This window comes from Myodes glareolus, chromosome 14 (genome assembly GCF_982192425.1).
Source record: "Myodes glareolus chromosome 14, mMyoGla1.1, whole genome shotgun sequence".
NCBI classification, from domain to species: domain Eukaryota; kingdom Metazoa; phylum Chordata; class Mammalia; order Rodentia; family Cricetidae; genus Myodes; species Myodes glareolus.
In genome coordinates, this window is record NC_142039.1 from 1,078,340 (window position 1) to 1,091,204 (window position 12,865).

A 12,865-nucleotide genomic window follows, 5' to 3' on the forward strand; every position below is an offset into this window, starting at 1 on the left:
ACGGTGTCTGGCTTAGGTGCTGAGAATCAGAAACCGGGTTCTCTACCTACTGAGCCATTCCCCCACCCCTTATATGATCTTCATGCCCCAGGAAACTTGCCAAACAGGGTTCTCAGGGCTCCTGACTCCAGCAAGAGAAAACAGTACTTTCAAGAGTGTTTCCATCAGTTAAAGTCTTTTAGGGACCAGAATAGGTCTCCTGGCCAAAGTGGAGTCAGTGTGGGAGGGTGGCCTAAGAGCATGGGCACTGGGAGTCATGAAGAGATACACAGCCATTACCATGTGTTTTTAATTTTAAAAACAGAGACAAAAAGGTCACTCTCCCTGTTTGGAGGTTAAGTAAATTATATAATTATTGGAGCATAAAATGTAAAATCCACCATTTGGCAGTGAGAAGAGGCAGCTATATATAACCTATAAGATGGTAGTAAGTACTGAGAAGAAAACAGAGTAGTGAAGGAATTGTCTCATTAAAGAGAGTCTTCCTGAACAGATCTTGTTTAGTCAGAGCTGGAGTGGGCACTGTGGGGAAATAAGCATCAAAGCAATGGGATAAGCATGGCACAAGACCCCAAGGCAGGGGCCTGTGCAAGAGGGCCTGTGTGCTCAGAGCAGAGTGACCAGAAGCTCAGTCTGTGCAGCAGTATGTGACAAGCGGGACAGGCACTGACTGGTGGGTTGAGGATCTGAAAGGGGGCAGGGCAGTAGCAGAGAAACACTGTAGTGATTTAGGTAAGAAATGATGAGCTTTGAACAAGGATATTTCCACTGGAGGTAGCAGGAAGACCAGATTCTGAACTTATAAGAGAGTTGGCTATGAGTATATGATTCAGGTCATTGTAACTACAAGAATGGAGTTAAATGTTTATGGAGATAGGAAAGATTGGAGGAGCGATCTGCCTGAGTGTCCTGTTTGGGGCACAGAGTGTTGAAGGCATCCATGTGGGTTTGACAGTGGAACAAACATGTGAGGACCAGAAGTCAAGGCCATCAACATGGAAGTTGAAAATATCAGAGTCTATTAAAACAGTGAAGTTAGATGAGACAGCCAGACGACCAAGTAGTGCCCCAGATGACAGAAGAGCCCCCCAAAAACCAGGAGAGCCCATTGGAAGTAAAGATTTAAGGAGGAAGGATTGATGCTGCCAAGGAATCAGAATGAGAACTAAGAACAGTGTTAGCTGTGATGGAATGCACCTTTTCACAATAAAAATCGATAAACTGGAAGGGAAGGACTTCAGCAAGATCCAGGGATCTCAGTCTTCTGGCAGTGTTCCTACCTGGTTAGAGACTCCTCGCCCACACAGTGATCTGCTTTACCACGCACTCCCAGGACAGACATTTGGAATATTATTATTTTGTACTAAGAGGAATTTCCACAGTCATCTTGGCCAGGTAGCTGAGCAATATGGGGGCTGGGGGAGGAGACACTGTTTGTTACCTTCTGTTTATTCAATTTTGGCTTAAGAATTTTCTATCTTTTATTGTTTGGGAGTTTAGACTGCAGGTATGCCTGTATGCTGTGTGTGTACAGTACCCACAGAGGCCAGGAGAGGGAAACAGATCCCTGGGAATTAGAGTTTCAGGTGTTTGTGAGCTGCCATGTGGGTGCTTGAATTTGAAGAAGATTCCTCAGAATGACCAACCAGTGCTCTTCTTGCTGAGCCTTCTCTCAAGCACCTCCCCCCCGCCCTTTGCTCTTTTTGAGGCAGGATTGTGCTCTTTGGCCAGGCTATCTGATTCATGATCCATGATCCTTCTGCCTCAGCCTCATGAGTATTGGGATTATAGTCATGAGTTACTCCACTTGGCTTTTCTAGTACTTTAGATCTGTTTCTGGTAATTGTTGCTTTAAAGAGAAAAATCATCTTTGGAGAGTTTGTTGGTCTATTTTCCATGTCCATTTTTTCTCTAAAAGAAGCAATCCAAATGACCTAAAGTCAGCCAGATGGAACTGGTTCTTAGCATTGCAGTCATTTTGTGTGTCACTCTAAGAGATCACAGCATTCTGTGATAAGCACACACTGCTACTTCCCGAGACACATTGTAGTGAACTTGTTTGGAAGAACTTTGGCTTGTACGGGATAGATGTGTATCGATCCTTGCCACATCACACATACCTCTGGCTCTGAGATGTCTATGGAAAATCACCTAGGAATTTGGTCTTTCTGTCTGATCTTTCCCAAAGATTAATTAGGAGAATAGCTGAGGTTGTGGCTTGTTTTAGGGCCATACCCTTCTTTGTCACCCACTTCCATATCCAGAGAAGAAAAATCAGACATTTTCTGCCTTGCAGAAAGGCTATCCTTGGACCAATGTCTTTGATTCCTACACTGGATTATAGCCTCATGTATTGACACAACTTGGGGGAGACATTTGGTTATTTTCACTTTAAGTGCATGAAAATCAAGCATGAAGCAGTAGATGGTTAGTACCAGGACTTACTTTCTGAGAACAGACTGGAAGGAAGACTTAGCAGTTAAGAGCATGTCATTCCCAGCTCCCACATTTGGTAGCTCACAATCACATCTGACTCCAGCTTCAGGGTAGCAGTGCCCTCTTTTGGTTTCTGTCTTCAGAGATGGGATCACAGGTGTGTGCCACCTGATAACTTGCGCTTTAAACCCCTATTAACTGAGGCTTCACTGATTGAATTGACTGCGTAATGTGATTCTGACTGGCATGGAACCAGTTTCTTAAAGGTCAGTGTTGTCATCAGTGAAAAAGACTGGCTATTTTATTGGAAAGCAGAAAGAAGCTGGATGGGTGGACATAATTGTGAGCTGTTCATAATATGTGTAAAGTTTTATAATTATATAAAGGTAAATCAATAGAACACTGTAAAGAGAAATTGTAGATGGTAACACATTTTAAAGTTGAATCCCTGTAAGTCAGGAGCTGCCCATATTATAGATTGATATTGATAGATACATGATGGGTAAATGTATATATCCTACATGGGTATATATGAACAACATATAGAGATTGTCATTGGTTGACACATGGTATACATGTGTATTCACTACAGATTTACACAAATGACTAGGATTAAAGGTCTGCAGGATTCTTTCACTTTGGTGTGTGATGTGGAAGCTGGTGCTCAGACTTCTGTACTCATTCCCCAGCAAAAGAGCTTTATAAAAATCTGTTTCTTTTCTTGCCTTAGCCCCAAACAATCAGTATGAAGCAGTTTCTGACATTGGTATGAATTACTGGATATTTTCCTCTGGCTAATTCATTAGAGGAATCGTGCTGTAATCAGTTCAGGGGACACTGTGCATCAAGCATGTGTTTTCTAATACTTTGCTGCAAATGATTTCCTGAAGAATTGAATTTTTGCTGCTTCTGTCCTTGCTGGAGCACACCCTGCATTCTTTTAAAACAAGATCAGTTTTGGGACCTAGACTGCCCTTTCTTTTTAACCAAAGTGTTTAGCCTAAAGTTAAATAATAAAATCAGAACGCTGTGACATTCCTTTTTTTGTTGTTGTTAAGATGTTATCTCTCTATGTCTATGTGCTTTTTCTAGAGCAGGCTATATTTCTCCCTGTGGCTCTCTTGTATTTAAGAACACACCTGATTTAATAAATTGAATGAAAATTCCTATTTAGCCAAGTATTCTACTCACTTATTACAGAGTGCTGTACTGGAAAGTGCCCTGTGCTTAAATGCATCACTGTGATGTTTTCCGTGAGATAGAATTCATGAAGAGAATATTTAGAAATAATGCAGGTTCTTTCTTGAGTACAGAAGAACTCTGCAGAATCTCAACGAGTCTGGACTCCTGCTTGGAAACACTTGTTTCCTGACAGAAATGATCCCTACTTGGAGAACTTTAGGTTGGAAGGATAGTCTCAAACTGAGAAAAAAAATACTGAAGTATCAGATCCAACTTTCCCTGTCTGGAGCGGCAGCTTTAGACCTGCAGACCACATTTTGTCATGATTTTGAAAGTAGAAGTAAGAATTCATTTCTTTATTAGCTGCTTGGCAGAAAGTTAAATCCTCATACAGTTTCTCTGTCTGTGTTTTGGGGGTGATGTTTTGGTTTCTTCCAGTTGTTTATTTCAACAATAAATTTTGGGCATTACTGTGATTGGAAAATCTTTAAGTAGAAGTTATTTTTCCTTTGGAAATTGCACTTCATATCTTCGTTTAACTTCCAGGGTTGTAACGGGGACTTTGAGTTTCTGTTTTATTTTTAGCTTGAAATGAGCTGGATGGTTCAAGGACCATTGTGGATTTGAACGCAGCTCACTGCAAAGGAAGCTGTGAACCTGTGACAGGCTGGAGGTGGGTTTTCTCTTAACTTGTTCAAAAAACTCTTTCCTCCCCCACTCCCAATGCAATAGAAACTCACAGTATGTGTAGCTTACTGTAATCATGACATCGCTGCACTGCGAGGTGGCTGGAGACTCACGCATCCAGACCTTCCAGATCTCATTGATACCCACAGTTCTCTGGTCATACTTTCTCTTCGTGCATTTCAAGCCTTCATCCACCAGGATTGCTACTTGTCATTTTAAGATGCGCTTGGTCATCACTTATTGTCTCTAGGGTAATGTTGAACTGGACAATTAATTACCAGCCATCAACTCAGCAAGGAAAAAGACATGTGACCATGTGGGCATCTTTTATCAATGATACGAATGAAAGCCACCTCTCTGATGTGTCATTCTGCCTGTGCTGATTTGATGAGGGCACCAGTCTTACAGTCGGATGTTTTTGAGGACATGCTCCCTGTTTCCTTGTCAAGGATATTGTAGAATAGCTTCCAGCTGTTTAGTTTTTATTAGTGTCTCCGCAGGGTTTTAAAAATCTTCTTTTAAACACTCCTTTATAGTAAAATTTACTCTTTCTTATAATTTAGATATTAGGTAAATATTTGCATGGTTAAATTGTTCTGATTTTTAAATGCAGAAAAAAACATTTTTCATGTGATGTTTTTGGCAGTACTCCCGGTATATAAAATGGGAACTCTATTTCACTATATTTAAAATGGAGATAAAAGCTGTAAAATGCTTAGCTTTAGGCTCCTTTTAGGAAAAATTGAGCATTTCATTTTGACTGTGTCTGCATCTCGATACGTTTTTTTCATACATTAAGGATACTGAGATGGATTCTTTTAGAAGTCTCTGAGTTTTGAGATACCCGTGACATATTTACACTGCTGGTATTCAAGAAGATTTCACTTTCTCTTTTTGTGCTCTGAACATCTGTGAAATGTAATCCTACGAAAAGCTTGTTTAAACATTAGCAATGCATAGCGCCTGATATTATCAACCGGGGATTGGTTATGTGAAACCGTTGAAGTCGGAGATTGAAGCTGTCCTGTCTGACACATCGCAGGTGGTGGCATGACGAGTAGATTTATTTTCTTTGAGTAAAGGAAAAGCCAAGGTGCACAGCCCAAGTCGGCGTCTGCCTCTGAGTTGTCAGTGGGGTTTGCTCGGCCTGAAGGATTTCAGAGTTCATTATGAAATTGTCATCCTAAAGGGCACATTTCTATTTTTCTAAAAATGTGAGATCATAAAAATTGAAACATTTGCTTTTCATTGAATTTACTTATGAGAGTGAAAGAAGATAGTGACTGCTGATTTCATAATAACCCCCAGACATTTTCTTCCATGTTGAGTTTTTAAAACAATGTACTTTTTTGTCTTCACCTTTTTTCTGGCTTCTGTCCTCTTGGTCCTGCTTCCTTATACTCCATTATGCTCTTATAACGTGCCATTGGTTTCGCTTTCATTGTTTTCTTTTTATTTATATTTATTGACTATTTCCAACCATCATTTATACAGAAACTTGGTGTTTTGTGTAATCACTTCAAAATTCAGGAGCCTGGAACCTGCTTCTGAGATGAGGAATGTACATTGTGTACTTTGTTGCGAGAAACCGTACAACTATTTCTGCCCAGATCTGATTTCATTTGTGTGGCCATATATTATAAACTGTTTTGTTTTCCTATTAAATTGTAAAGCCACACAGTGTAGTGAGTTTGAATAAAAAAGTTGTTTTCATAACCTTCTCTACCCAGCACAGCCATTGTTTTTCTTTAAAGTATTTTCTTCTCCATCTCTGTATTCATAACACTTTTTATAGCAGCAGAAACAAAGCTTATATGTTAAGTGCAATTATTATATCCTTTCTCATTTTTCTAATTTTTATATTGCTTCTATGGTTCTCTGGTACTCTATACTTTGTAATTTTAATGGTTTCAACCCTATTTCTCTGGAAGGCTATTTCATCATTTAACTGTTTCCATATTTCTATGTATCTGTTTTCTAAATTATTCTTACTGTTAAAATTAATATCAATGTGTGGAGTTGTGGAGTAGAGAGATCTACTGTTTCCCACAATGTTAAAGCTTATTTTAGTAACATGTTACTAAATTCCATTCACAAGCATTATGTTTGATACTCTTGGCTACTGTGTTATATGGATACAGAATGATGCAAGTTTTAAGTATGACCAAATTACAAGTGACGTTTTTGTTTTGTTTTACTTCGCTTTGTTTTGGTATAAAAATGGAAAAAATCAAACCAGACATTCTAGGTCTTTGAAAGAATCCCAGGTTACAGTAAGGATCCCATGTTGTGAAAACACTGTAAACTCTAGTCTTTGAGAATTGCCTTTTGTGTTCCCAGAGGATGAGTAACTTCTAGTGGCCAGTGACATAGTCTTGTATTTTTTTGTACTTTCAGCTTACCTTGAATACAAAGGAACATGAGTGCTTACTTAATTTGAAAAGAAAAAGCAAAAAGCCTACTAGGAAAACCCTTTTAACCCATAGGTTAACTGATGCCTTTCTTTGGTAGTTGGTTTGTCCTTTTCCCTGTCCCACATCTGAAAGCAGGGTGGCATTTCTCACTTTATTTGTGATCATTGTGAAATACTCAAGGCAGACTTTGCCCATCACTCTTTATTATGGTGAAGGGGAAGAGTGCTCACACTCGACTCCCCTCCCAGGGTTGCTGAGGAAACTGAATAAATTAACCCACTTCAGTGAGTGGTGCCTGTCACCTGGTGAGTTCTCAGGAAACCCACCTGCTGCCACCACTGCAAGTGTTTTGGTGCCCACACTAACCAGAGGATGAGCTCAGCTCAGAGCACGGAACCCCTTTTTTCCCGTCATGACAGAAACAGTCTGAAGTCTCTGCATGCGTGTCTCAACATGAAGTTGTATAGGGGTCCTTCTCCTTCAGATTTTTTTAGAACCATTAGTTAATTATTTAGGAAAATAGAAAGTTAACAGCCACACTTCACAGGCTTGATGTCATGATTACCTCTCAGTGGTTCCAGATGGGATTTTTTAAAAAAATGAAGTATAGAACCATGAATCCCATTTCTTAAAATTGAGAAAAATCTAGGAGAATATTTATTGGAAGTCAGAAGAGCAGAGCCCTTAAGACAGTGGGAGAAATCAAAAGCAAAGGTACAGATTCCAACACAATTTAGGATTTCTTTAAAATCAGTTCAGTGTTAAGGATGACCACTTTGGGCAGAGGGCTCATTGGCTTGCTGACATTTACGTGTGTGTGTGTGGTAATGAAGGGCTGACTCAAAGATTGATCAGTGAGCACTAACCGAGCAGTGACATAAGAATTGAGAGACACAAAGAGTAATGACGTGAACATGTTCAGTCCCACTACCATCTGTAATAACAGTGATATGTGGCATTCCCCTGGCCACAATACTGAAGGATCTGAAGAGCCATGAGAAGCTGTTGTGGGGGGACAGTTAAATAAGTAGTTGTCAAAAAAAAAAAATAAGTAGTTGTTAACAGGTCTTGTTATTGGCTCATTGGAAGAGTCCTGGGCAAGAAGAGTCTCACTTCCAGCAGCATAGCCTCATGAAATCATTGGTGATGCATGCAGCTGGACCAGGGAGTAGCTGTTTCAGGTACCAAGCAGCTCTCTTTATAGTCTCCCCTACATACTGAATGTCTTTAAGTAGAGCTGTAGGGTTAGATGATAACTTGGCAGGTGGCTGGGAATTGTCACTACTGTGAAGTGTTAGATAAGCCTTGTCTCACAGCTGAGCCCTCCTCTGTCTGGTGTCACTTTACTATTGTAGTAAAACCCCTGTTTCTTTCAACGACACAGATTTCCAGCAGCTGTGGATAAACTTCCCTGGAAACAAACCTGAACATAAAAATGTTGAGCCTGTTATAAATTACAAAAATATGAACTATAAGGGAAATACATTTCATGTGCAACTGTTCCCTTACTCAGAATTCCTTGACAGAGTTCCTGTCCGTCTGCTCCCAAAGCCGCCCGACTAAGCGCTGATGGCTAAGGCGTTACTAGATGCCGCGTTACCAATGCTCATCTGAGAAGACCCTCTGCCTCCTTTCAGTTTAGCATCATGACATTTAGGCTCATTTTAATAAGAGAACCAAGAAAAGTCCAAAGTTAGGAAATTCTTAAACAACCCCCTTTTCTCGATATAAGTCTTGGAAACTCAGCCATGGGGCACTGACAGGCAGGCGCTCATTTACAGCTGGAGGTAGGATATCACAAGGACAGATTCTAGGAAAGTAAATTAGAGTGTGAGTGTGTGTGTGTGTGTGTGTGTTGGTTTCAGTGTTTGGGTGTGTACATGTCTGAGTGTGTGTTGGTTTGGTTTTGGGTTTTTCTTTAAAAAAAAGATTACAATAACAAAGCTAGGTTTTACAGCTTGTTAACTCTTGGTTCAGAGCTGAGAATTTTTCTTCTGTTTTCTTTGCATGCATATGTTAACAAAAATATGTGTGGGAATGTATATGCATATGAGTATATATACATAAAGTGTGCAAATAATACATATACCTTTATGATGTGGAGAAGTAAGTAAAAAAATTCTAAGACTGGAGAGAAGGATGGTTTAAAAATTAAGTTTGGCAAAAAAACTTACATGAATTCCTAGAAAAGAATGTAAAGAAAAAAATCAGTTACTGCATACTAAGCCTTTCTATTGCGTTCCTTTTAAATGGGTAGTCAATACGACATTTAAAATAATTGTTTGTTTATAAATTGTAGCTCTGGAGACAGGGAACTCAAGGCCTCGTGAAAGCCACATGCTATACTACACAGTGACACCCCAGCCCCAATTCACATATTTAAATCTGACTTTCATTTTACTATTTTTCCTTTTTTACAAGAGCCCATTTAAAACTGATTAATGAGCCTCCAGATGTACTGTTCTCCTTTGTGAGAGAGTCTGTGCTATGAGAATCCACATGCTTGCCCTAAAGGTTCAGTCTGATAGTGGGAGACACAATACAGCATGAATCAGCTAGAGACATGCACAAGTCTTTGCTGTGCCCCGGAGGAAGATGCTGCTGTTATCCGCGTTTTTAACGACAGAAAATGAGCCTTACAGAGATGACTAGAACTGCATAGATTCATGGCTTGTATGGCAGGGGAGCACTTCCAGTCTGTGTCCCTCATTTTCCACCCCCAGCCTTTGTGGATCTCCTTTTCTCTAGAACTCAGGGAATGCCTGTTCTCCAGAAGAACTCTGTAGCCACATGACCAATTTTCTCCCTGTGTTTTGTAAAGGGAGTTTCTTGGGCAAGGTTGATCTAGGACATGGCTTGTGAAAAGCTGAGGGTGGGGATGAATGCCAGGGTAACAGTCACCAGCCTGTGCCCTCTGCTGTCCCACTAGCTCAAAATCCTGTGCTGTACAGAGTCCTGTCCAACTTCCAGTCTGGTGTAAAGTCTCCACACATCCTGCTTCCTTGGTTGAAATTTACAAACATGAACCATGGCGTGAGTGGGTTTATAGTTACTGCAGCTGTCTTTTAAAAGTAAATCTAATGAATTCTTAAGTACCTGTTCTATGTGAAACCCTGCAGAGCAGGTACCGCCATCCTTCCCATAGAGCACAGTCCTTATCTTTTTCATAGTTTTACTGTAGAAATCTGATCGCCTCCTTCCCTCCTTTTTCCTCCCCTGCTCTTACTTTCCTGTTTATAGTGGGAGTATAAGAACACCCATGAGTTGTAAAGACCTGACTAGGTAAGTGGTTTCTCAGAAGTCAGGGATTAGCTACAGTTGCTCATTGGAATTTTCTCCAGTTTCAGCCGTTGTACAATCCTTGTACTCAAAATCTGTAGTGATGACTTCCATACCAGAAAGAATTGTGAAGGGATTGTGATTGTGGGACCCACAGTTGGAACCAGCATCTCATGTCATCCTGTCAGAATAACCAATCACAAATCTTGCCACTGATGACAGAGTTGAGAGCACAGATAAGCAGACTCTGCCAGCTTAGGCGGAGCCTCTGTTCTGAGACCACTGTGCACGTGGTCAGCATGTGATTTCCCTAGGGCATGCTGTTTGGAAGGTGGGGCTGGGGAAAGGTTCCTTGCATGACCAGGTTTTTGGCATTTCCTCAGTGTACTGTGAAGAGAGGAGAATACATATACAGCTTTTCCCTTGAGTCCTTCACAGAATGCTGTATTCTCTCCTATTTGACTTTAGAATTTTCCCTTACTGGGACCAGGGCAGCATGCTGCTCTCTGCCTCATTTGCATTTCACTCTTTCTATGAGATGCCAGTGGATTTCAGGAATGGTCCCATTCTCTTCTTTTTATGTCTGAGGAAACTATGGTGAGACTTCTTGTATGAAGTCCTTTGTAAGTAACCTTTCCTCCCAAATAACCTAGGATTGTCTCAAATCCAGAGTTAGTTTTAGGGAGTCACTGAGTGACTTTTATTAATCCATTCATTCTTTGCTGATTTAAAATTTTCTTATTAAAATATAAGTTCACTGTACATTGCAACAGTATTTGCTGATTTTCCTTTTATTAAACTGACTCATAAGGTATCTCAGTTAACCCCATATATACTCTTTGATTGTTATACTTTCCATTTTTTGAGATGGTTTCATGTAGTCCAGGCTGGCCTCAAACTCACTATGTAGCCAAGGATGACCCTTAACTTTTGGCTCTCCTGCCTCTACCTCCCAACTGCTGGAATTACACATGTGTAGCACATAGCCCATTTTGGGCAGTGTTGTGGTAGGCATCCCACCCAGGGCACTCTTCATGCCAGGCAAATACTGAACCAACTGAGTTCCATTCCCGGCCCCGACTGTTGTTACTTTAGTATTGCCTTTCTTCAACCTTTTACTTTCTCAAACCCCCCAAAATAATTATTCATACATATGTTATTGTTTCATTTTTTATAGCCTGTAGAAAAATTCAAAGTATTCTACTAATCTACTTTATTATTTTTTATTTTAAATTTTTATTATATTTTTTATTTCATGTATGTGTGGATATGTGTGGATGTGTGCATGCCATAACCTGCCTGTAGAGGTCAGAGGACACTCTTATTCTACTATGCAGGTTCTAGATCTGGAACTTGCCTCAGCAGGCACTGTCTCACCAAATGCCAATATTCTTTTTAAAGCAAATATATTTTTGCACCTGTACAGGATACTTGAATTTTATTTTATATTGTGGAACTGATATAGAAGGCTTTTAATATTGACTTGGGGGAATTTTAATTTTTAGTTTAAACACTAAACAGTTTCTAAACGAATATGTCTATTTTTTTATTTGTAGCTGGTTTTAGAAGAAGTTTCCGTCTTAGCAGAAAAGATAAGAAAACTAACAAGTCTATGTATGAGTGCAGAAAGAGTGACCAGTACGACACAGCGGACGTGCCCACATATGAGGAAGTGACACCATATCGGCGGCAGGCTCATGAGAAGTACAGGCTTGTAGTCCTGGTCGGTAAGTGTCTGCTTTGTTTGTAATCCTGAGCAAGTGAGGAAAACACTAAGAACTTAAATTTGAAGCTTATTGTCGTTGAAGTTTTCAAGCTAAAATTTCCTACATCTTGAACACCTTGCCTTAGTCTCTGAAGCGAAGTGTTTGGCCTTGTTTCTGTATTGTGACAGCACTTGAAAACATACCTCAAGAGTGCATGGGTGTACTTGTGGAGCCTGTGTTGGAGACGGACTAGCAAATGCACTGTAACACAAGATGCATCAAGAGCACTGGATATTTATATATTTGTCAATGAATATTTGAATGTTTGTTAATGAAAATTTGAATATTTGTTAATGATGTTCTTTTCCATTCATTTTGAGGCAGTAACCATGGTGTAAGCTTCCTATAGCAGTAGGTCCATCATGAAGTAAGTAATAGTAGCAGAGTTCCAGGAGGTTTCAAACCATTTACAAGTCTGTGGGGGAGCATTGGGTTCAGTCCCTAGTACTGTAAAATGTGAGGATCAGGCAGATCATTTATACCACGGTTAGTTTGACTCTCATTAACCTTCTATCCAGTGTCTGTCCAGCCTTCATGGTCATAACCTCCCATGACCTTATGTTCGTCCATCTGCCTCCCTTGCTTGATTTCTCTTTAAGTGTGGTCAGGGCTACGTCAGCTTCCAGGACTGAAGCCAACAGTTTTGCAGAACTTTGAGGGTAGAAGAGCATAGTGTCTCTTGTTAATTCTTACAGTGTAAATTGAGAATGACAGTTTGGGGGGGTGAGCATAAGTGGAAGAGTGAGGAATCTTAGCAAGGTGAGATCCTTTGTGAGTTTGTAGCATGTTACCTGAGGCGCCGATGGGGAGTGATTTGGAGGAAGGGATATGGTTTTCTCACACCAAATGGTACTTGATCACTAACATGGCAGATATGGAAATTATTTGCTTTGTTCAGAAATACATGTAACACTCCAGTTTCCAGTCCATGAAGCACCCAGAGGTCATGACTAAATCCTTCAGTGCTGAAAGGAGGCTCCTGGAGACCTCGTAGCCCCCAACTTCTGGCCCCATTGTCCCTGCTGTCTCTCCTCTGCTCTAGTATGTATCTAGAATGGAGTATATGCCTCCATTCCCATCAACTCTCCTCCTCAGCCAGTG

The 12,865-nt window shown here is 40.3% G+C and overlaps 1 protein-coding gene across 2 annotated transcripts in view; it reads left to right on the forward strand.

The window, feature by feature from the left end:
• The window catches only part of Mpp7 (MAGUK p55 scaffold protein 7), a 210,486-nt gene that overhangs the window by 170,840 nt on the left and 26,781 nt on the right, over positions 1–12,865 (forward strand). For both annotated transcript variants that reach the window (XM_048460938.3, XM_085698908.2), the window contains one exon: positions 11,555–11,725. In XM_048460938.3, the coding sequence (XP_048316895.1) occupies positions 11,555–11,725 (171 nt within the window). The remainder of the gene's footprint in view (positions 1–11,554; positions 11,726–12,865) is intronic.